The 23,077-nt window shown below is 42.9% G+C and overlaps 1 protein-coding gene across 7 annotated transcripts in view; it reads right to left on the bottom strand.

Moving 5' to 3' along the window:
• ELMO1 (engulfment and cell motility 1) overlaps window positions 1-23,077 on the bottom strand; it is a 521,901-nt gene that overhangs the window by 148,789 nt on the left and 350,035 nt on the right. For all 7 annotated transcript variants that reach the window (XM_059396569.1, XM_059396564.1, XM_059396568.1 and 4 more), the window contains one exon: window positions 9,061-9,197. In XM_059396569.1, the coding sequence (XP_059252552.1) occupies window positions 9,061-9,197 (137 nt within the window). The remainder of the gene's footprint in view (window positions 1-9,060; window positions 9,198-23,077) is intronic.

The following is a 23,077-nucleotide window of genomic DNA, read 5'->3' as shown; positions in this document are numbered from 1 at the left end:
GTATAGTTTAAACAGTGACACGATTCACCCAAGATATGGAACACTGACATGGCCATGCTGTGTGGAGGGTGGCTGTGGGATACTAACATGAGTACCGTCTCCCCCTCCAAGCACTGAGTAGATCCTGAGAATACAGAAAAAAACCAGGCTCTGCTCTCAACGAGTCTGAAGATTAAACAGACAACTGCAGTTCATTGTGGTAAGTTCCAGGGTCACGGTATTATTCACAGGGCCAGAGCAAGGGGGTCCCTTGAGGGACATCTGAGGACATTGTTGCCACAAGTGACAATGGCCAGCTTGAGAACTTTCCCAGGGAAGATACAGGGCCTGTGAAGGGATGATATCTGAATTATCCACCTGCCTAAGTGACTTCCTCCCACACAGTTTCACTGAGCACCTACTATTGTTTTTCATTTCAACAGAACTGCATGGGAGACACATAGAAACAACAAAAGGAGAGGCACAGGGGAGGAGAGGAGAAGAAACTACAAGTTTGGAATTCCCAACTCTCAAATTCAAGCGTCCCTGTGTCTTTTTCTCTCTGTAACAAATTCAGCCTTGCTTTGGTACCATCCTCTTGCCTCCCCATCTTTGCTCCTGCTTTTGACCTCTTTGGCCTAGTGGCTCAGCTCTGTGCTAGAGAGGGAGAGAGCAGCTAGCCTCTGGGGTGGACCGCCAGGTGGGGGCTTTGGCTCCTATCCCGTCAGTCCAGGGGGACTGCTCATGCACAGCTTCCCAGCTATAAAGCACCCTCTTGGAAAACCCGCACAGCCACAGAAGGAACTTAGATTATATACACGTTTAAATAACAAAATGTATTTTTAAACTTCTGACCCCCTAGGTCTTGGTGTTTTTGCAGGCGGTATTTAGAAATTTCACTTGGGATCTTCTCTGTTCTCCCAGCTCTTATACTGGAGTCCTAAGTAATGGCTTCTGACACTACGCTCTCATTCTGATTCCCCGTCTCATCTCATCTGGGGCACCCCTTTGCCTTCCATCCCTTGCCTCTTCCTACCGTCTGGCACCCTGAGCTGGCAATAAAGAGCACCCACATGATAGCCCCTTTACATTCTCCTGTCCTACCTTGGGAAACATACCCTTCGAACAGCTCTGTTCTCGACTCCCACAGCACGTCATTTTCTCTGCAATTTTAAGATAAATATTTTCCTTTAAATCAAGGAGGGCTCGTATTTCGCGAGAGATTCCCATCTAATGATGCTCTTCTTAGCAATCCAACTCTGATTCGTAGGTGCCCTTTAATTTAAAATGTCTAGATCTCATTATGCCTTACTTAAAACATAGGCAATTTCCTTTTAATTGGACATAGACTAATAAAATGATTTCTGTGCCATTATGAAATCCCTAACACAATCCACAATGGAATATGGAATTCAGGTCAGAAGAACCAGCTCACAACTCATGTGGCACCCCAAAGTGTAGTTAACAAAAGGGGAAGAAGTTTCAGAAGTCATTGAACAGAGTGAGGCACGGCAGCTAACTTAGAGGCGTCATGATTTCCACGATCAGGGATGGTCTGCAGCTGGACCAAGAGACTGATGTAGCTTACTGCCGCCCAGCAGAAGAACCTATCAATTCTTTTTGTCTTATAATTGGCAAGTGTCAGCTTAGCACATGTTACACATACAAAGAAAGATACACTGACTCTAGGAAGACTTCGGAAATGAGGATCTTGCATGCGGAGAAACCTCCAAGACGTATATTTCCTATCGTCACGGCTTATCTGAAATTACTCATCAGACTCAATCACGGTAATTATCCTTTCTATACATGCTCAAGTTATGGCAAATGTCAAGAAAGCAAAACATGCTAGCACTGTTTTCAGCCAACTAAAACCTAACAGTTAATCTTCAAACAAATTTTAAATAGTTTTACCATTTCTTAGGGAAATTACATAAACAGAGCCAACAAAATCTAAGTCTTTCGGTATGATTCCGGATACAATCCCTTCATAAAGAGATACGGCTGGGCTATCAAATGCATGACCCAGAGCAGTCCCTGGAAATGGACCACTTAATGATGACCCCTCCCCCTCACCCCATTTCTCACGAGTTTTGCACAGACCCGGTGCGGGAGGCACCATGAAGATAGTGTGCTGGGATGTGTGTTCTATTAGTTTAATCACTAAATCCACAGGAGAAGCTTGTCTTTTTCTGAAAATGTTTGCCATCAACATTGCCATGACTGGCCTTATTCCTTTTCAGAGGCATTTAGAAGCCGCAGTTAGCAGCTGCTGTCACTTAGTGTTTGCTCTAGGCTGGACTGAGCTGAGTAGTTTATCTGCCGGACACGGTCCAGGGCTCAGAGCCCACCTAGGGACACTCATTCCCGTCCCTATCTCACAGATGAGCAATCCGGGGTTCACAGGCTGAATTCCTTGCACAAAAGGTTTCGCAGCCGAAGTTATGCAGCTCAGAAGACCTGGGCTCCTGAAGGCCCAGTGTGCTGTGCCTCTGAGATTCCGCTAAGCCCCTCAGTCACGGGGGACATCCCTCGCCAGCAAGAACGCACACAGAGAACTTCCTCCTCATTTAGGGAACTGTCCCCACTGTAGTCAGTCTCCCTTTGCAGCCAAACCGAAGTTCAATGGGTTTCCACACAGAGGAATGGGAAAATCTGTATTTCTAGATATTAGCACAAACTATCTTGGAAAATCAAAGCAGCTCAATTATACAACATGACCAAGTGCAAATGACTGTCAATTTAGGTTCTGTCTGTTGACACCAGCACCTTATATTTGTATGGGGCAATTTACAAAGCCAACCTTTAAGGGCCTAATCCCCACAGTGATTTGGGGAAATACCACTGTTACTATTATCATTGTTGTTTTTGTTATTTTGCTGCTACCAGTTTACAGGTGAGAAGGGCTCTGGAGGCTGAAGGATATGCCCTAGGACATACCGCTGGGGAGGAGCCCCTGAGCCAGGACTGCCCCCAGACTCTCCTGCTCTGCTCAGGCTCAACCTTTCCCTTCTCTCCCCTCCTCCTCCTGGCTTTCTCAGTGGGGCAGGGAATTGTGCCCCCAGGGGGAGAAATTTGGTTCTTGGAGGAGCAAAAAAATATCTTACTTTCTTAATGCATGAAGCATAGATAAACAGACAATATATAAACAGGTAACAATGTATTTGCATAATTAAAATCTCAGGGGGAGGGTGATTAGGGAAAACTGTCTAAAAGAGATCCTTGTGGGGGTTGGTAATGCAAAAGAGTCTGGGAAATAACACCTCATGCAACCTGCCTTGGTCGGGCCCATGTTACCTGCAATTAATACAGTTCTTTTTAGAAAGTACACCCACCGGGGTCTTTTTAAAAAGATACCTCTTGGGGGAAAAAAGGTCATAAAGCTGGTCTCTTTCAGTCTTTCTGCTGTCTCTAGATAGCAAAATTGATATTGATGAGGACAGTACTAGATAGCACAAATGATCGTGATGAGGACGGTAGAAGACATTCCTGGATTCCTATCCCAGTGGAAGTGGCTAACTCCATTAAAAAAAGGGAAACAATACCTTGAGCGAACAGCTTAAAAGCACTCATTTAAACACACGTGTGTGCGCGGTGCACACACGAAACCATTTTCTACCTATCCAACAGGAAACATCAAAGGCAAAAAAATAAATCTATTGGTATAATGCATTTGCTTCTACAGGAAGTGCGATTTCCTTCATGTCAAACCTTAAAGACCTTTGTGAAACATGAGCAGCTTTTTGAATAAATACTTGTAAATGGCCCAGACAGCTGAAAAATGGATAACCTCCTTGTATGACATCGGGGCCCTTTAAAAGACTACTCCTCTACTTAAATATTCATGTTTCAATTAAAACATACACCTACTTTATTAGCTACCCCAGGCCCGGTTCAGATCAATACCAGCAGCCCTAGATGGAATTCTAATGAAGATAAACAACACTGAGTCCTCCCCAGCTTCCCCTGGGCACGGATGCACAAAGCCGCCTTTCACAACTTGCTCCAAGATATTTTACAGTCACCTGCCTCATGCAAATGAAGAGATTCATGTTTATTCATGGCGAGAGTTACAGACCACCTTTCATTCCCTAGGCCAGCTCAGCTAACCAGCGAGAGAGAGCCGTCTGCTCCACTGTGAAGTTGAGCTGGCCTAGGAAGGGGACTCCGGAATATATAATTGCCCCCTGAAAAGCATGCACAGAAAGTCAGTAAGCTGGAAACAGTTCGGGGAGTGAACATATTTCTCTTTCTCATTCATGCAATCACTGCCTTCAAGCTCTCAAACGATCCCTTTTCTATGCCACCCCATAATCCATTAGATGTGACTAGTTAGTGGTTATTTTCCATGGATAATCTTCCAGGGGACTTCCTAGGATGTTTCCTCTGTTCTGCTCTCCAATTCTTCCTAATTGAGATTTTCTCCCACTGACTCAGATGGAGCCCGTAGCTTAGCCAGGGGCAGCTGCGGCTTTGTCTGATGGGCCTGGGTTCTCCCTGTGCACAGGCTCTCCTCTTTCAAGGGGATGGCTTCTCATCTGCAAGCCTGAGATCCTAACCTCTGTCATGTGTGCTTTGCATATTACTCTGCTGGGTCGAGTTTCAAAATAGTGCTTCTGCTCTAAGAGTGACAACATTTTTCAAACCATTAGTTTCTTCCATTTCGGCAATTTGAAAGCATGGCAAAGTCATTTGATCTTGTTTTCAATGGCGATTTTGATCGCATCGAAAGTAACACCGATGCCACGAACAAGTATTTTGAAGGTATCTAGTGGGTTCAGACATCCCCATAGAGTCCGTGTGCAGCGAAGTAATAGCTACAGGGTCTTAACTCTCTCCAGCCATTAAGCACCCGAGCTTTTATGAAACCTGACTTTTAGGCTGCTGCCTATGGCTTGTCACATGGAAAACTAAGGTACCTAATACAGATATTTCTTCCCAAATGCATGACATTTTCCGTTGAACCCCGATTTCTGCCAAAGTTAAATGATTCAGAACGTAATCTGTGGTACAAAAGCTGCTTCCCTTGTCTTTCCTTCCTTCCTTCCACCCCTCTGTTCCTTTTTTCTTTGTTTTTTAATGTAATGGCCAAAAAAAATTTTTTTTTCCTTTGAAAAGGGCAACTTACTCATTTTTCATAGATAGGATTTATCTTATAATGTACAAAAAGAATACAACTGCATATGACATTTTACTTCCTCAAAGCATTTTTACATTTATTACTTAAATTTAGTATCACAGCACTGTAAGAGAAGGCAATGGGACACTGGTATCCACTTTTTATTCTTTTAATTAATTGTTAGGCATAGAGTTCCTGAGTAGCAGAACCAGGGCTAGAACCTGGGCCTTACGAACCAATGGACGGACTACTTCACCGATGCACACAATTCGTGCTAGTTGGTGGTTTGTGTTATGGGTATCAACTGATGGTCATTCTGTGGATGTGATTCACCCTGAGTGATCCAATCTGCCTTCATGAAAAATCTTCCTGAGAGCTTTGCCCCCACCCCAAAGTAGTAATTGCTATGCTGTGCAAGTGCACACTGGGATGACAGAGGTTTCCAAAGCCCCCCAGGTGATTCTAAGGTTTGGGCAAGGTTGAGGAGGTTGAGAAATACTGCTCCACACAAATATCGATTTTGATGTGTATACCCTTGTTAGAATTTCTAAAGTGGCACAGTTTGCAACAAAAGCTTTAAGTGAGATTCCCACACCTGAAATACCCAAATCTCTTGTGTCTTCTTTCCTACCCTGCTTAAAAAATGAGGGCTTCAATGAAACGATTATGGGGCCACTTGTGTGCTGAGGTATCCGGCTGCAGTTTAAGCTCTTCTCTAATGCCCATAAAAATGAATAATGCATGCTCTAAAATATTGGTAATAAAAGGCAAAAACAGAATACAAACTCGATGGCCTGAATCAATGGATTATTCTTCAGAGACTGCTATATTGGGAAACTGGAAAAAAGCATTTTCCAAAGCATAAATATTTTAATCACTCTCTAATTCTACTTCTTTCCCATAAATAAAAAAAAAAAAAATCCCATCTTCTGCTTCCCCAGGCTGGAGCAGCAAAAAGGCAGCTGCATCTCCAAACCTCCCTTCCAGCAGAAGAAGCATTCACTACCAAGCACTAGACATCTACAAACTAGTGTCCCAAGCAAGGGGTGCTGTAAAAAAAATTCCTGCAACTGCTGGAATCTAGTTATTATTTGTAAAATCATAATTTTGGATTGAGGGATACAGCTTCTCCAGTAATGAGCAGAAGAAGGCAGATAGCGAAGCCCCTTCTTAGAGAACCTGAGCCGTAGGTCGACAAGCAAATCCGCCATCCATGCTACTGTTCAAAGTGGCGACAGTCTGAGACGGTGTCCAAGAAAGTTCAAAAGAAAGTGTATCTCATGTTGGGCTCTTTTAAGATATTCTGAATTCGAATTTGGACAATCTTAGGGAACAAGAAAAACATTCAATCTACCAATAACACTGAATCCACGTTTCTTCCTAAATTCAATAGCTTCTGCTACCAAGTTAATAACAAGAAGAAAAATGAACTGGTGAAAATTTCAGTTCTTCTTCTCTCCTTTCCAATTTATTATCTAGCAAAGCAGAGCAGTGGCTGATAGACAAGCAGCAGGAAAAAAATCAGGAAGAACTGACCTAGAGGCCTTCACACAGGGTCCATCTCTTTTCAAAAGCCTGCTAGAGGCAGAACAGGGCCATAAAAGAAAAAGGACATAGTTAAATCTGTATTTGAGCAACCACTAGCAGAACTCTGACTGGTATACTGCTCTACCAGCAAATAAAACAACAACAAAAAGCTCATCTGTCCACATTTCAATACTTTAAATGGATACACACAGATAGACATATAATGCAATACACCTACAAACTAAATATATATTATGGTAGGTTAAAAAAATGCACCCCCCCCCCCCCCCCGCAGATGTCCACATTCCAATCCCCGGAATCTATGAATATGTTACATTATATGGCAAAGGGGAATTCAGGTTGCAGACGGAACGGAGGTCCCTAATTGGTTGACCATAAAATAGGGAAGATTGCCCTGGATTATCCGGGTGGTCCAAAGTAATCACAGGGTCCAAAAGAGTGAAAGATCCAAGCCAAAGCAGGATCAGAGTGATGAGGTGGGACATGGGAAGGATAGGACTTGCTGTTGGCTGGTTTTTAAGATAAAAAGGGCCAGAAGCCAAGGAATACAGGCTGCTTCTAGGACCCAGAAAGGCAAAGAGATGGCTTCCCCTCTAGAGGGGCCCAAAAGGACCAGAGCTCTGCTAACACCTTGATTTTAACCCATGAATCCCATTTCTGGTTTCTGAGCACCCGAGCTGTGGGAGAGAACTATTTCAACTACAAAATCTATAGTAATGTGTGAACACAACCCTGGAAAATTAGTATATGCATGATAAAATAGTTTGTAACGGATAGATTTTTCTGTTATAGAAGTAAGGCCTGCGTGATTCTAAAAAGAAAAAAAGCAAACAAAACAAAAATAACTCATGTAGAAAATTGAAAGCCTCTGTCATTCTCATCCCTGACCCTCCTGGTATCCACTCTTGACCAAGGGATATGTGTACACAGGGTGGGACCCTCTGCCTCTCAGGCTTCCAAGTGCCTGTTCACAGCCATAATCACCATCACTACATGGCAGCATGTAGGGGATACTATGCTCCCTGCTCCTTTATGCCTCTTTCCCAGGGATGATTTGGGAAAGTCCCTCATAATCAAGTGAAGTAAACTTAGGAGGCTGAGGCATTACTGGATTTCTTTCCCTCACTTCCCTTCTTCAGTCATGCCTATTCCTGGGCATAGCTGCTAAGACCCTTGGCAGCTTCAGACTGTAGCTGGCAGATCAGGACTCTCCACAGAGGTGTGCCGCTGGGACCTGTTTCAATGAACTCAATAGATGGCCCAAGACAGAATGGGTTTGCTTCACACGGGGATGATCATCATGCTGATGGAGACGATCAGGTTAGAACCCAACTGAGGCTTGGTGAAGAGTATTATTGCCTTTCCCTCATTTCCTTTCCTTTAACCAGTATCGGTTCAAGAGGCCACGAACCAGAAATATGGTGGAAAAGAAGGATGGAATGTAAGTTCCCAGGAAAGGTGACAGGGAAGCAAAGACCAATGAGAATATCAAGTGCAGTTGGAATTCTATGTTCTGTTCACCAGCTGTGAAGGCCCCACAGGACGACCATGTGATCAGACCCCTGGACTCTTAGCAACAGGTATGTCCCCAGGACCAGGTCAGCAGCCATGGGTGATGGAGCCAATCAAACCCAGATCCAGAAACAGTACCAAAGGAATGGTACTAAAGACTTCTCCCACTATGCCTGTCCCAACCATCAGTTACTACTGGCCATGGGTTATGATCAACAAGGCCTTTATCTAAGGATAAAGATTCTGTTTCTCTTGACAAGTTCACATGATACTTCTACTTCTGCTAAGTTGGCCAACAGTCTTCTCGTTGCCCAACATTCACTCACAAAGAGAAACACAAATTCATACTTTCACAGAAAACCAAAGAAGACGTCCATTCAAAGAATCAAATGATTTCTCTAAACAAAAAAAAAAAAAGAAAGAAAGAAAAAAAAGTGCCATATAAACTTAACTCCTTGAAAGAGATTTTGCTTTTGAATAAAAGCTCTTTTTGACACAGCGAAGGACAGATTATCTCAACACATCCATAATCTGCAAAGAAACCACATCACCTAGACAGAGCAGACTTCCTGTCTCATTTTTTCTCTAACGGCCATCCACACAGGTGAAGGGAGAGGCCTTTTCCCCAGTGGATGCTGCCGTAACACGGAACCCTGGACTAATGCCCTTAAATGAAAAATTAATCTAGACAGTATTTTTTCAAGGAAAGGTCTCCGCTGGTGGCTCCAGTGTAGTTAGCCAAAAGGGAACAAGGCTGCTCTAGGCTCATCCTTGCAGAGATGAGAGCACCATCAACACACAGCTCGTGTCCATACAGGTATGGGAGCTAAAGAATGACGCAGAGGTGGGGCTCCCTTGGGGACGCAGGAAACTGCTGCCTCTGCCTTGTTGATTCACCTTACCTTGTTGAAGTCTTCAGAAGTTGCCCTCATTTCCTTCCACGTCTTGTTCAGGAGCTGGATGCAGATGCAGAAAAACTCCTCGAAGGATCTGTCGTGGGTGAAGAACATTGGGTGGAAATCGTTGCAGGTCTCACTGGCTGGAAGAAAGAGGGGGGAAGTGAGGAAGTTTGCAGGGTGAAATGAGAGGCCGCAGCCACATGGAGGGCTCCCAAAGAGAGGACGGGAGGCAGGTTTGGCCAAAGCCACCGTGGATGTAAGGCATTTTGAAAAAGCAACCCAAGGACAGTCCCCATGCGACTGTGAAGTCCAAGGTCAGACAGTCAGACCTATCATGGGCACATATTTTGCCTGAAGGAAGTTAGCTCCCGACCTACCCCACCACAGGACCCTTATGTTTTTTGTTCTCTGGGTCTGTGTCTTTGACCTCATAAAGGACGATTCACAGTGGCCTCTCAGTCACAGTTCCATCACCCTTAATTCCCCCTTTCTCGACAGAATGACTAGCAGAGGATGAGCTTTCCTGAGCACGCAATTAATTGCAACTTTGAAAATCGCATCCTTGATGATTTCTCCAGGGGGCTCTTTTCCCTCTGATGGCAGTAAGCAGGGGGGACATTTGAGATCATATACCATCTGATGCCATTAACCATTTGTTTTACATTCCCAGACACAGATGGCTGGAGGTCAAAGCAACCCAAATGGCTCTGGAGGTCGCACATGGTCCAGTCCTGGACCTAACAGTGACATCCGCCAGACTGCCTTCATGTCTCCCCACTGAAGAGCTTCTCGGGGTCAGAGCCAGCGTCCCGTGCTCTATAGCTATGCCTACTTCTCTCCTCCTTCCCAGACCAGGATCCCAGCCACACTCCTCTTCTCTGATATGGGCGCCACTTACACTTGCACAGTCCTTGTACCTCCATCTCATGGGCTCTTTACAATGCCTTTCATGGTTCCTGCCTCATGGACCATGGATGGAGCCAGGTTTTGTGATCAACCCCTACCCAAAAGAGTACCCAAGTTTTATTTTGTTTTGTTTTTAGTATAACCTGTTAATGTATAGTAAAGAATTCCTATTTGAATTGGAATCTCTCTAAAGGCCAATTAGTCTTCAAGTTTCCAAATGGCAGAATTTCAAGGCCAGGGGTGGAGGATGGGGAAGGGCTGGAGCAGGGTTTATAGCAAAGACCTTGTGTATGTGCAGAAAGCCCTGTGCCTGCCATGTGGTTGTTTCCACTTGCAAAGAATCCTCTGGTGCAGACCCCTGCACGTGAGCCCTAAGCAAACCTAAGGGAACACACTCTACTCTGGCTGGGCCGTAAGCTACAATGCACCAGTCTCTTCTATCTTGGTGGATTCCAGACTTCTAGATGGCTAGATACGAAGATACATAAATGCTGTTTTCTTCCAGATGAGGTAAGGACACAGGCTAGCAGCAACGTGCAGTTACGCAGGAAAGGTTTGGTTCTGAGAATAGGGGATTTGGGTTCAAGTCCAGCCCGTGACAATCAAGAGCAAGTCCCTTTACATTTCTGAGCCTTGATTTTTTTTTTTTTTTTAACTAAAAAAATGTTAATGACATCTCCTTGCCCATCTCTATAGGTTTTGGAGAGGATCAAATAACATGACTAACAGGAAAGTGCTTTAAAAGGACAGACGTTGTCGGAAACATAAAGCAAGGCGATGGTAAGGAACGTAGGGTTGGTGTGTCATTTCTACAAACACGGGCTGTTCTTTGATTCCCCACCTCCCCTCCCCCCCCACCTAGTTCCTAGTCAAGCCCGTTCCCATCTCAGAAATGAGCTGCAAGAACATATGTCACCCCAACCCCCAGCCTGTGTCACTGGCAGTAAAATGGAGACAGTGAAGTTCTGACCTGGGACACAAAGCTATTTAAAGAACTTGGAACGTAAACACAGGCGGATTGTGTGTTTGCTGCCCCGGGCAATGAGCTGTCAGTCTCACTTTCCTAAGCACTGAAGTCAGTGGAATTTACAAGTCCGCGGCAGTACTCTAAAACACTACTGCCACCCAAGAACTCGTTATTAATCACATTATCACAATATCTTTTGGGGCCCAGTGTGATGATACGTGGACTTCAGGATCTAGTTAAAGTTTTTACGGGATTACTAAAGCCAAGATAACCAGACAAAACTGAGACCGAGGAGCCCTACTCTCACTTGGGTGACGAGGGAGGGAAGAAACATCATGAACAATAGAGAATATTTATTGGGCACATATTAATGCACCGAGGGGCTCTATTGGTGTTATCCTCACAACAACCTGAGAGGTAGTTGTTATGCTGATCTTCATTTTATATATAAGGAAGGTAAAAGGTGGAGAAATTAAACCTTCCATCATGAGCTTTCTTTAGCAGGACCCAAATGAGCATTTGAAACCTGCAGTTTAGGTGACCCAGTAGGTTTCCTGCCTTAGTTAACAAGAGCTCAGGACATTTCCTTGTCACTGCTGCTTTGGGAATTAACTTCCCCACCCACTCTCCCAGATTCTCTCGCACTGCTCCTTCCAGAGAAACCGGGATCTTGACCCACCCCTCTACCCCGTCCCGAGGGGCTCACAGCAAGTACACAGCCAGCCAGCCCCTGCTGCTGGACAACACACTGTGCAGTGTGACAGTACCAACAGCAGGAATACCACCACAACCACCTTGTGTCAGGCACTGGGCTCTAAGTCGTTGTCAGTTGTTAAAGAAGTGAGGAAGAGTTCCTCTATTTCTTCTTTTCTTTTTTTACACTAGAAATAGGAGACTTAGAAAGGTTAGGTGACTTCTCCAAGCTCCCTGGTCACAAGGCTTGTAAGTGGTACAGCTGGGATTCCAACTCCCATCATCAAAGCCCGTCACTCTCCGGTTATATTTGTTTCCTGATTGTTTCCCAATTAACGCTGCTTCTACTGCACCTTCCCCAGCCATCACAAATATGAAAGAGTTGCTTTTACATCCACAGAAGATATTTATGAAGTAAAAGCTTACAAGTGGCATGACCTTAACTATTAATACTTAGGGTTTATTTAGAATCTAGGATTCCTCTGCTTTCCCCCTACTAGTCCCAGTCCAAGTGGTGTAAGATTCAAATCACCAGGTTACACTCCTCTTCTGGACCTTACTTCCCTTCCCTTGGGTTGGGTCAAGCTGTATTCCTGACAACTCTCTTGAATACCTAAGACACAGTCTACCGGGTTAAAGTTTCTATTGAACTAACTCTTTCATCTTCTCAAGATATTCTCAGCCTTGAAATACTCCAAGTTTCCCCTAGAGAGTCACTGGGGAGAGTGACTTGATGGATTTATTTAAACTTATTTCAAGAAATTAGTGGGTTGGGTTCCATGTTAATAATAATTTTGTTCACTGCAACAGTGCATCCACCCAAAAAGAAGTACATTTCTCAGTCTCTCTTATAACTTACAGTGATCATTATGACCCACCCCTAATCAGTGATAGATACAAAGAGAGTGCTGGGTAGAGTTTCCAGAAAAGACCTTTAAAAGAGGAAGGACACTTGACTGTCTTGTTCCTTTTGCTTCTGCATTCATGCCTCAACTTCTTCCAGTTCAGAACACTTCTTGTCCAGCAATGGCTGGAGCTCCTGCAGCCATTCTGTCAGCATGAAAGTGAGGGCTGTCTCCTAGAGCGGAGACTTAGAAGGAGCTCCAGAGGACACTGTGAAATCACCACACCGACCGCGAACCGACCTCCTAAGGAATTCCTTGCTTACGATTTAAAGTCACTGTTTTCAGGTTTTCCATTACTCTCAGACATACAGAATTACTGATATGGAAACTTAAACTCATGCAAGCACAGAGACATTAGCAGAAGAGAACACACACTCAGGATTATGGGAGGCCATGGAGTAAGCAGGAATGAGGAAGCAGGACTGTGTAATAGTTATTAGCATACCACGTAACGTTAGACAACAAAACTCCCCGAATCTGTAAAATATATGAACTTAAAAATTTATTGTCACCAAATTAGCTTATGTATATATATGTATATATATGTATATATTATGTATATATATATATAGCTTTATGTATATAAAGTCTGTGATAAGATACCTAGCACCCAGATGGATTTAGTAAACAGTGGCTATTAAATATTCCTTTTATCATCATCATCAGTGTACTATGTGGCTTCTTAAAGACTTGAACATTTCTAGGAGATAAGGAAAGGAAGAGGAAAAATCTGGTGAATGGTCTCTGGTAGAGACCTAAAGCTGAAATTTCACATGCTGAGTATAGATGTACCCATCATTCCTGGCAGATCAACACTGTCTTCAGAGAAAAATAGCACCTGGCTCCTTCCCACTGTGTCACATAATGAAAAGAACATATGTTTCAGAGTCAGGTGAGTTTCGATTCAGGCTCTCACTGGGTCAGGGATGCTCTCCCCAGCTTCCTCAGCAGTAGGAAGGATACACTACTAGTGACCTCCTGGGGCTGGAGAGGGCGGAGTGTCTGGCAGATGCTGGGCCTTGACACACAGTTAAATCTACGTTTCCATCCTCTCCTTCAAACCTCCAAATAATATCCAGATCTCACAGGCTCTTTTCAACTGGTCGTGAGAGAAAGGCTGCTAATGGTTCATTAGAAAGTAAACAGTGGGAAAGTCCCCCGACGGAGGGCCAGACCCCAGAAGTCAGTGTACGAGGGGAGGACACAGTTCGTTCCCCTTTCTGGCGAGGGAGGAAGGGCAAGTGGTGGAGGCTGGGGGGACGGGAGTCACACAGGAAGAAACAGGAGGAAGTACCCTACTTCCCTTTGCCTTTTGTGTTTTTGAAATCAGAGGCCTCGGGGACTGAAGAACAGCGGGACGAAGGACCGTGGCTAACGGCAGGATGGAGTCCTCATCGGGACGCGTGCATGGCAGGAGCGACCCCTGAGACTGACGAGCAGTCCTGTCTGTGTTCCTAGTGAGGAATGGTAGCACTGGGAAATACAGCTTGACTGGAGGTTTCATTTGAGGAATAAAGGTGACCAGAGGAGCTGAGCTATCAGAACAGTACTTAGCCAGCAATTACCAGAAGCTGGATGCAGGCCACTGTTGTAAGAACTTCGCCTGTCGCAACTCTGAATCCTCAGTAATAGCAAAGTTCCTGTTACCATCCGCATTTCACAGAGGAGGACACCAAGAATAGTGAAATTAAGTCACTTGCTGTGAGCACTAAGTCACAGCAGTAAGTCACATGCTATCGCATGTAAGCAACCCCAGCATTTCCTCACCAGAGACAAGTCTACACCCTCCACATGAAGGGACTTCCATGACATTACCCTCACATTCTTTATTTTTTTTTTTAAGACTTTATTGATTTATTTGAGAGAGAGTGAGAGAGAGAGCAAAAGGCAGGGAGCAGCAGGCAGAAGGAGAGGGAGAAGCAGGCTCTCCGTCGAGCAGGGAGCCTGATGCAGGGCTCGATCCCAGGACCCCGGGATTATGACTTGAGCCGAAGGCAGATGCATCAATGACTGAGCTACCCAGGAGCCCTATCCTAAACTTCTTCAAAAGACTCATCCTTTGCATTGAGGAATAGGCAAACATCTCCCAGTTGTAAAATAAATAAGACACAGGGATGCAATGTACAGCACAGGGAATAAAGTTAATAATGTGTCACAACTTTGTATGGTGACAGATGGTAGCTAGATTTATCATGGTGATCACTTTGTAATGTATATAAATGTTGACTCACTATGTTGTACATCTGAAATTAATACAATATTATATGTCAACTGCACTTCAGTAAGAATAAATCAAAAAGTTTGTTCCTTGACATGTTACACGGGAAACAATGAAAAGATTCTGATGTACTTTGGGATTCACGACTCCTTGTTTTAAGGATGTTCCAGTATTAGAGGCAAGGAAAAAGCATTAAATATGAATATATTTTTTTTTCTACAATGTTCAGATTGTAGGTATTCAAGATTGAGAATTACCAAGCAGGAAGAGCCCATCCAGACTGTCTCATCTGCTCTCCTCTCTTTGTAGTGAAGAGCAGTGAGAAAGGCAAAAACGGATTGCCCAAGAGTTCGTGATGGCAGAAAGGAGGTGAAGACATTGGGAGCCAGATGGCCAGGTTCAAATCCTGGTTCTTCCACAACTGCTGAGCCACCTGGGTGAGTCATTTCACCAGTCAATACCTCATTCCTTCATCTGTTAGCTGGGGACAACAACAGTAGATTCACTGGAAATAGTGACTATAAGAAGCAAGCCCAATGCAGGGGCGAGGCTACAGAATAGCTTATGTTTCCCGGGGATCAAGTGGATCCCAGGCCAGTCCACCTCGCCTCAAGAATGAGGTCCTTCATTCAGAGGCTTAAACAAACAAACAAAAACACAGAGGGTGAGGGCTATTACTGCTTTTTTAAAAATAAAACACTAACGAGAAAGAACGTTGAATTACTAGGCAATGATTTTATAAATGAAATTTACAGAGAGACTTTCAATGGGACAAAAATAGTAAGACTTTTCAAAAACCAAATTGTTTTTAAGCACACTATTTTTAACACAATGAGATTCTACTTTGTAAAAAAGAATCAATGTAATGGTGTTTCAAAGTCTGGAATACGAAGGTATTTTCAGGGCTGAGGGTAAAATGGGTTCTTATTAATTTGCTGACACTGAATTCATTTATAAATAGGCCAGCTTTGAAAGCAGCTATAATCCATGTACATATGTTAAAAATAAAAATAAGAATGCTGTACACTTTTGTCACACTTTGCCTTTCAAAGTAGATTTGTTCCTATTTTCCATCAGATAATGCGAGATGAGGCAGGGATCGTCACTGGAGTCTCAGAGAACAAGACCTACTGCAGTGTAACGAGAAAACAATGAAAGTGGAGTACAGAGAATGGGTTACAGCGCAGCTCATAACCTTCAGAAGGTCATCTCAGCTCCTTGGGATCCAGATTTCTTACCTGTAAATGAGACGGGCTGGTAAAGTTCCCCCCGAGTCAAAAATTCTCAGACTATACACACACACACACATCCATGCACAACCAGATAATATATTTTCAACTCCCTAATGCCCAACAACAATTATACAACCTGCAGTTTGCACCTGTACTGAACTTAGAATTATTTCCTTAATTATTATTTCTTTGAAGGACAGGATGGCTACACATTTTGTTTAGGGTGTTAAGGCATCAAAATGGCATTTGCTTAACTCACAGGAATTTAAATAAAAACTTTGAAACTACAAAACAATGGCATTTGCTAGGCTTGGAAAATATTCGATGAGCTAGTACTTATTCTAGTACTTATTTTTGTCTTTATAAGAAAATTGTTAGATAGTTTTATACCCTCTAACCTATTAATATCACCTAATGCAGACCATTACATAAGAAAATTACCTGACTATAGCGAGAATGACAAGATGACCCAGGCAAATGCACACAATTTCTGCTATTTTACAGGAATTTTGTAAGATATATAGAATGTTTGAGATGCTGGAAAGCTCTGCTCCGTGCTTTCTATGACACCTGTCATGCTCGAAGAGACTGTGAACCCATTTGTAGGTGACCAGAGGGACACAGATTTGGGAAGCACTAGGCAAATTCTGATTATTTTTACCAAAAAGAAATAAGTACTGGTTTAAAGGCACTTCTTTTAAAATTATGAGCTGCAGGAAGAAGGGAATAAATCATATACACACAAAAGCGTTTAATACATGAAAACTGCCAGGCTGGTTATAAAATCTTACTAGTTATCCCCAGCATGGAAATTCAAATCAGAATTATTTGTGGCTCTAGGGTCAGTCTAGATAATATATTTATGAATTCTCAGATACAAATGTATACTTATACCTTTCTACCTTTGCATAAAATCTTAACCCCTGTAGCCTTTGAATTTTCTATTTTTAGACCTGATATTCTTTCATGGCTTGGTTTTGGGGGCTTGGTACTGTGTGGGAAGATGCCGAAAGTTCAGAACCTTTTGTAGGTGGGAAAGGTGAAAAGAGGAGAGTGAGGGCAAAGAATCTGAAGTTCCCCAGCCACTGCGGAGTTTCACCGATAGAAAGGCTACCACCCTGACTATTTCAGGACAGGGGATCAGACACTTGAAACCTGCTCAGTTCTTTCCAGCTCCCAAAGCCTGGTTTAACAGAACTCTAGAATTCTTTTCTATCCTCTATCATGCCTAAAAATAGTATGAAATCCACACTGAAAAGACACACAGTAGCTAATCCAATGCTTTATTGTTCACCTTCCCTATGGGCCTTTTTTAAGGACATGGAGAGAGGGGGAAAAAAAAATACCAGCTATAGTGTTAGGATTGAAAATCACACTCTAGCACCAAAGGACAGCCAATTCAGCAAGAGGGAGCTGAGGCCTATCCCAGGGAAAACAATGTGTGTTAATAAAAGAGCAGAATCTCAGGAGCAAGGTTGGCCCAGCTGCAAAACTTGGTCTTACTACTTAATAGCAATGTGACCTTGATCAAATTATACCTCCCCCGGACCCCATTTTCCTCGTTTAAAAAAAAAAAAAAAAAAAAAAAAGGACAATGCCTCCTATCTCATCAGATTGCTGTTAGGATTAAAGGTATAGCAATATATGATTCAATATAACTGAAATAAAATAAGCACCTAATGAATATCGGTTGTTACCAGATGTAATAGCAAAATAGTTATTACTGTATGTAGCTAAAATAACAGATTTGAAGAAATTATACTTTCAGATGCAAAGACATTATGAAACTACAGTAATTAAAAACAGTAATTGCTAGGACACAGGCATTCTACCCTTGATATTAGTCTACGGATGAAAAAACAGAACAATGGAATGGAATATAAACCATATACAGACCTGTAATATACAGTTACTAGACATATGACAAAAGTGACACTACAATGGATTTTCAAAACCCTGTGCTGGGCGAACTGTATACACATCTGGAAAAAATAAATCATGACTCCCTACCTCACACCATCTACATATCAACTCTAAGTGGATTACAGTTCTGAATGTGAAAGGAAAAACAATGAAGCTTCCAGATAATATAGAATAATATAATCATGATCTTGAGGTGAGCAAAGTTTACTTAAACAGGACCAAAAAAAAAAAAAATCATTTATGTGAATGAAAATGTTTGCTTGGTTTATATTAAAATTAAGAACTCCTATTTATCAAAAGATATAATAGGATGGCAACCACAGAGTAGGAGAAAAACCTGCAACATTAACAGACAAAGAACTGTTACCCAACATATATAAATACCCCTTAAAGTCAATTAAGAAAAAGAGAGACAACCCAATTTAAAAAATGGGCAAAATGTATATTAGGCACTCCATACAATAGAATATCTAAGTGGCCAATAAACACGTGAAAAAATACTCAGCTTTTTTAGTCACCAGGAAAATGTAAGTCTAAACAATGAGATACTTTCAGAGATAGACCAGAATGGCTGCAGTGAAAAGACAGAAAACCCTAAGTGTGGATAAAAATGAAGGACAAATGGAACTGTAACACATTGTTGATGCAAGTGTAAACTGGCTCAACCACTTTGAAAACCAAGTTAGTATTTAGTTAGACCACAACAGTCATACTGTGTGACATGGCGATTTTACCCAAACATGTAAACCCTACAGGAATGCATACATATGCACTCCAAAGGAAATATATAAGAAAGTCCAGAGCAGCACTGTTTGTTATAGTTCCAAACTCGAAAAACCAAATGTCCATCTAAGAGTTTAGATAAATTATAGCTTATTCCTATAGCAGCATAGTTACTACAAAGAAATGATTTTTTTAAAATATGCTATACACAATAACATGCATGAATTGAAGACAGAATGTTGAACAAAAAGAGCCCTAGACAAAAGAGATTGTACTATATGGTCCTATTTATCTAAAGTCCAAAACAGGCAAAATTCATCTATCATAGTGGAAACAGGCTTTCATTCTTCTGAGACAGAAAAAAATTACAGAAAGATTACAGAAAAAAATTACAGACAGAAAAAAGGAAGGGCTATAGAGACCCCAGAAGGGTCTCTGATGGCTGTATAATATGCTCTGTCTTGATCTAGATGGAAAGTAACTAAGTGGATAGTTAGTTGGTGGTTGGAAAATTCATTGAGCTTTGTTGCACTTTAAGGATTTGAACACTTCTATGCATTTAAGTTACACTTACATAAAAAGTTAACTTTAAAAAGTGGAATATGGGGGCGCCTGGGTGGCTCAGTGGGTTGAGGCCTCTGCCTTCGGCTCAGGTCATGATCCCAGGGTCCTGGGATCGAGCCCCTTGTCGGGCTCTCTGCTCGGCAGGGAGCCTGCTTCCCTTCCTCTCTCTCTGCCTGCCTCTCTGCCTACTTCTGATCTCTGTCTGTCAAATAAATAAATAAAATCTTTTTTTTTTTAAAGTGGAATATGAGCTTTCTGGGTGATCAAAAAGGGACAGTAATGTTTTAGAGTAGAACTATAGCAGATGATTTAGATGGGCTTTTCAAAAGCAGTGCTGTTTGCTCTACCCATCACCTCTGGAAACAGGAATTTGGCTTTTTACTCAGCCAGGTTGACTAGCTGGGTAAAGAAGCATGTAACCTGTTTAGGCATCTTAGTCCAGTTACTTAAGGTATCAGTTCTAAAGTTGGTCAGGTGCACCTCTCCATACCTGGACTTTAGTATAATTTCGTCTGTTGGCTGGATAAGTATATGCTTGCATTTTCTTCTGCAGATGAGGATCCTGACCTCACTGAAGAGTACTGCAGATCCTGATGGAAAAGCTTGGATAGATTTGACTGGTTGTGTATGAACTCTAAGAAGAGTCACAGCTTTCTTGTAAATGAGTTTCCTTCCTCCCTCCCTTCCTTCACCCATTCATTCATTCATTCATTCATTCACCTTCCTTCCTTCTTTCCATCCATCCATCCATCCATCCATCCATCCATCCATCCATGTGCATGTCCACCTGTCCATCCACCCAGCTAGCAAGGTGTTAAGATAGCACAGCCCTGGAGCCAATCTGTCTAAGCCTGGATCCCAGCTCTGCCACTCATTATCCAAAGGACCTGGAGCTCATGAGCAAAGGTAGATGAGTAAAAGTTAGGGCTGCAGGAGTAGGTAGGAATCAGATTATCCAACTCTCTGGAGACAAGACCACACTGAAAGTTCAGGCTTTATTCTTCCTACAGTGAGAAGCCATTAAAGCAGTTTAAATAGGAGCATGATAAAACAACACGTTCCCTTCTCCTTTCTTACTCTACTTTTTCTCTTTTTAATGGAATTAATGTTCAGGTAATTTGAAGATTCCTCTTATTTTGGAATCCATTTACTTGATATTTTAGTACATTAAGGATGAGTGGTAAACCAGATAAAAATGTTAGAGCTAAGTGACGAGGAGTGTCAATTCTGGTGTTAGGGCTGGGGCTAGAATCCTCCCTCTGCATCTTAACTGCGTATCCCAGCCAAGCTCTTTAATGTCTCGAAGTCCCTTATTATGAGGATAATAACAGTAACTCATAGCCTGTACGACTGAGTGAAGATTGCGTCAGGATTCCCATAAAACACTTAGCACAGTGCCTGGCATATAATAAGCACTCAATAAATATTAACCATAAGACCTTGTGCAGAATACAGATACAGTGTGTAATTTTCCCTTCCAAATGTTGAATTGAACACAAGGTTTAGCTTGTGGTGAGATCTTATTTACTTGAAGCTCCCTTCGTGAAGGTACTCAGTTCCTCTGGAAAGCTACAGAGCAACCATATCGTCCTCTTGTGAGATATTTAGCAAAAAGATGAAATGTGCAGAAATTCCATTAAATTAAGATTTCTGATAAGAGTAAGCTAAGTGGCCCCTGGAAGTTTGCTTATAATTATAAAATGGACTTGCTGATAAGCTCTGCATTTGAGCTTTTCCTTTGTCCTCTGGCTGAAACAACTAAGACATGCAGGAAAATGGAACTTGGATCCTTGACGCCTTATCACCTGATCTGTTGGCAAACTAATGGTTTCCGGATCTACTGACAGGTCTATGAAAGAGCTCTTTCTTGGCCCAAAAAGAAAAAAAAAAAAAAAAAGAGCAGAAAAAAAGAAAAAGGAATTCTTTGCAAAGGAGTATCAGGTTTGCAGTGTGTGAGTTAGCAGTGCAAAAAACTAAGGGTGAAGCACATTTACCTTGCTAACTATATTTTACCTACCTTCTGGGGGTGGTGTGGCTGGAGCATTGGGAGGGTACAATGGAAGATCGGGACAGAAGAAAATTCTAGTTGGGTGGTAAATAATCCAAGGCGGGGCAAAGAAGAGCATCACAAGAAGCAAATTTCTGCATGCCTTTGTTAAAACTTCCTTTATAAGGAAAATTATTCTGAGAAGTGGCACATTAAGAGCCTGTCACACAGCAAATTTAGCACGGATATAAATAATTGCCTGTCCAACCATGTGAGATGGGCACTCAAAGGTTATGCTGGGATATAGGCAGACTCAGGAGAAGCTGGGATTTGCCTCATTGAAAACCTAGCAAAACTGTATGTATCATCACATGACGATGGGTTCATTACCCCTTAACCTGAGGCTCAGAGTCTTAGCCAGAGCCAGGGAGCTGGCAAAAGGGGCTAAAAATAAGTAATCCTGAATCCAATAGATGCAAAATAAAGGGAAGAGGACATGCCAAGGTTTTTTCATCACATCATTCTATCTTGTCTCTGTTGCTCAGTAAATGACTCCCATTAAAATCTCAGTGATTACAGATAGCTATTAGGATAAAATGCAATTGCGCTAGCAAGTCATTCAGCACTCCCCAGTCTGACCCTGCTCCATTCCTTCTAACTTCTCTCTGACCTCCGGTGGAACCCTAAAATCAACCACAGTTTCCATCTCTTTATCATATAAACCACCCCAGCTTGTATTTCTACAGGTTAAGCTCTTTGGTTTCCCTCTTCCCGGGGCCACTGAGTTGTCCTCCTAACCTGTCCCTTTGCTAAAGGCATTTCACTCAAGCCTGGCCCACCCGCCTCTCCCCTTGTGCTTCCTCAGACCTTTAATCTTCTCCTCCACCTGTCTGGATTGCCCCTCTTGCTCATGAGCCTGCAAAACTAGGAGGCTTTGGGAACTTCTGCTTTCTTTATGCTTCTCACAGGGCCAGCCGCCTGCTAACACACGCCTGCGCATCCTTCCTCCATGACCCTCCTTGGGCCTCCGGGGACATGCTTTTCTTCCCCATGGCCACCATCATGCCCCACTTCGGGCACTGCTTAAATAACAAGAGCAGGGGTGCCCCCACCTTTGTGTAACACATGCCTCAAAACTTCTGCTGTGATAAAGGCACTCAAAAGCCTTCACACGTGCTTCACCCCTGCTTTAAAACAGTCCACCCTGCAAAATGATCCAGTCCTCCCCCTCCTTTCCCCCAGTTTTCTGAACCCCAAGGATACGTGTTCTCTTAGAAGAATACTGAGGAACATTATGAAGGAAGCAAGTTAATCCTACAAATTCAACAGAAAAAACCAAATCTGATGATGTTCCCCAAATACAAAGGTATCACCCTCCTCTGGAGATCGACTGCCAACACCCAGGCCCTGGCAGGGGGTTTGCTTCCCCATCCTTCCCCACTCAGAGTAGGAGCACTGGGCCCAGTGCTCATCTTGGGCCCTTCTTGGACAAGTCACCAGGAGCCTATGGCCTTAAGGATAGCATGACAATGTGAACAATGCATTCACACTGGGAGCTGAAATTAAGGGAGATATGGGGGGATATTAAGGGAAAAATCCATGGACAGTCATGCCTTTCCCAGTGTGGGATTTGAGAGGCTGGAGATTTACATCAGTGAACAAAAACAGAATTAAGTCCCTAATATTTCTGCCTATATATAGTTCCGTTCAGTCCTCTTAAACAAGACAGGGGGATAAGAGGCACACCTCTCTCCTGGCCAGGATTATGTGAGCAGGTCTGTGTGGAGGGACGGCGAGGCCCTCAGGATACCAACAGAACACCGGGCCCCAAGTGTATTCTCAACCATCGCCATAATAATTTAGGGAAAGGTCAAGCTTCACACAGGTGCTAAGCTGAGATCT

Source organism: Mustela nigripes, chromosome 4 (genome assembly GCF_022355385.1).
Source record: "Mustela nigripes isolate SB6536 chromosome 4, MUSNIG.SB6536, whole genome shotgun sequence".
NCBI lineage: Eukaryota > Metazoa > Chordata > Mammalia > Carnivora > Mustelidae > Mustela > Mustela nigripes.
This window is presented reverse-complemented; position numbering and strand designations above follow the sequence as displayed.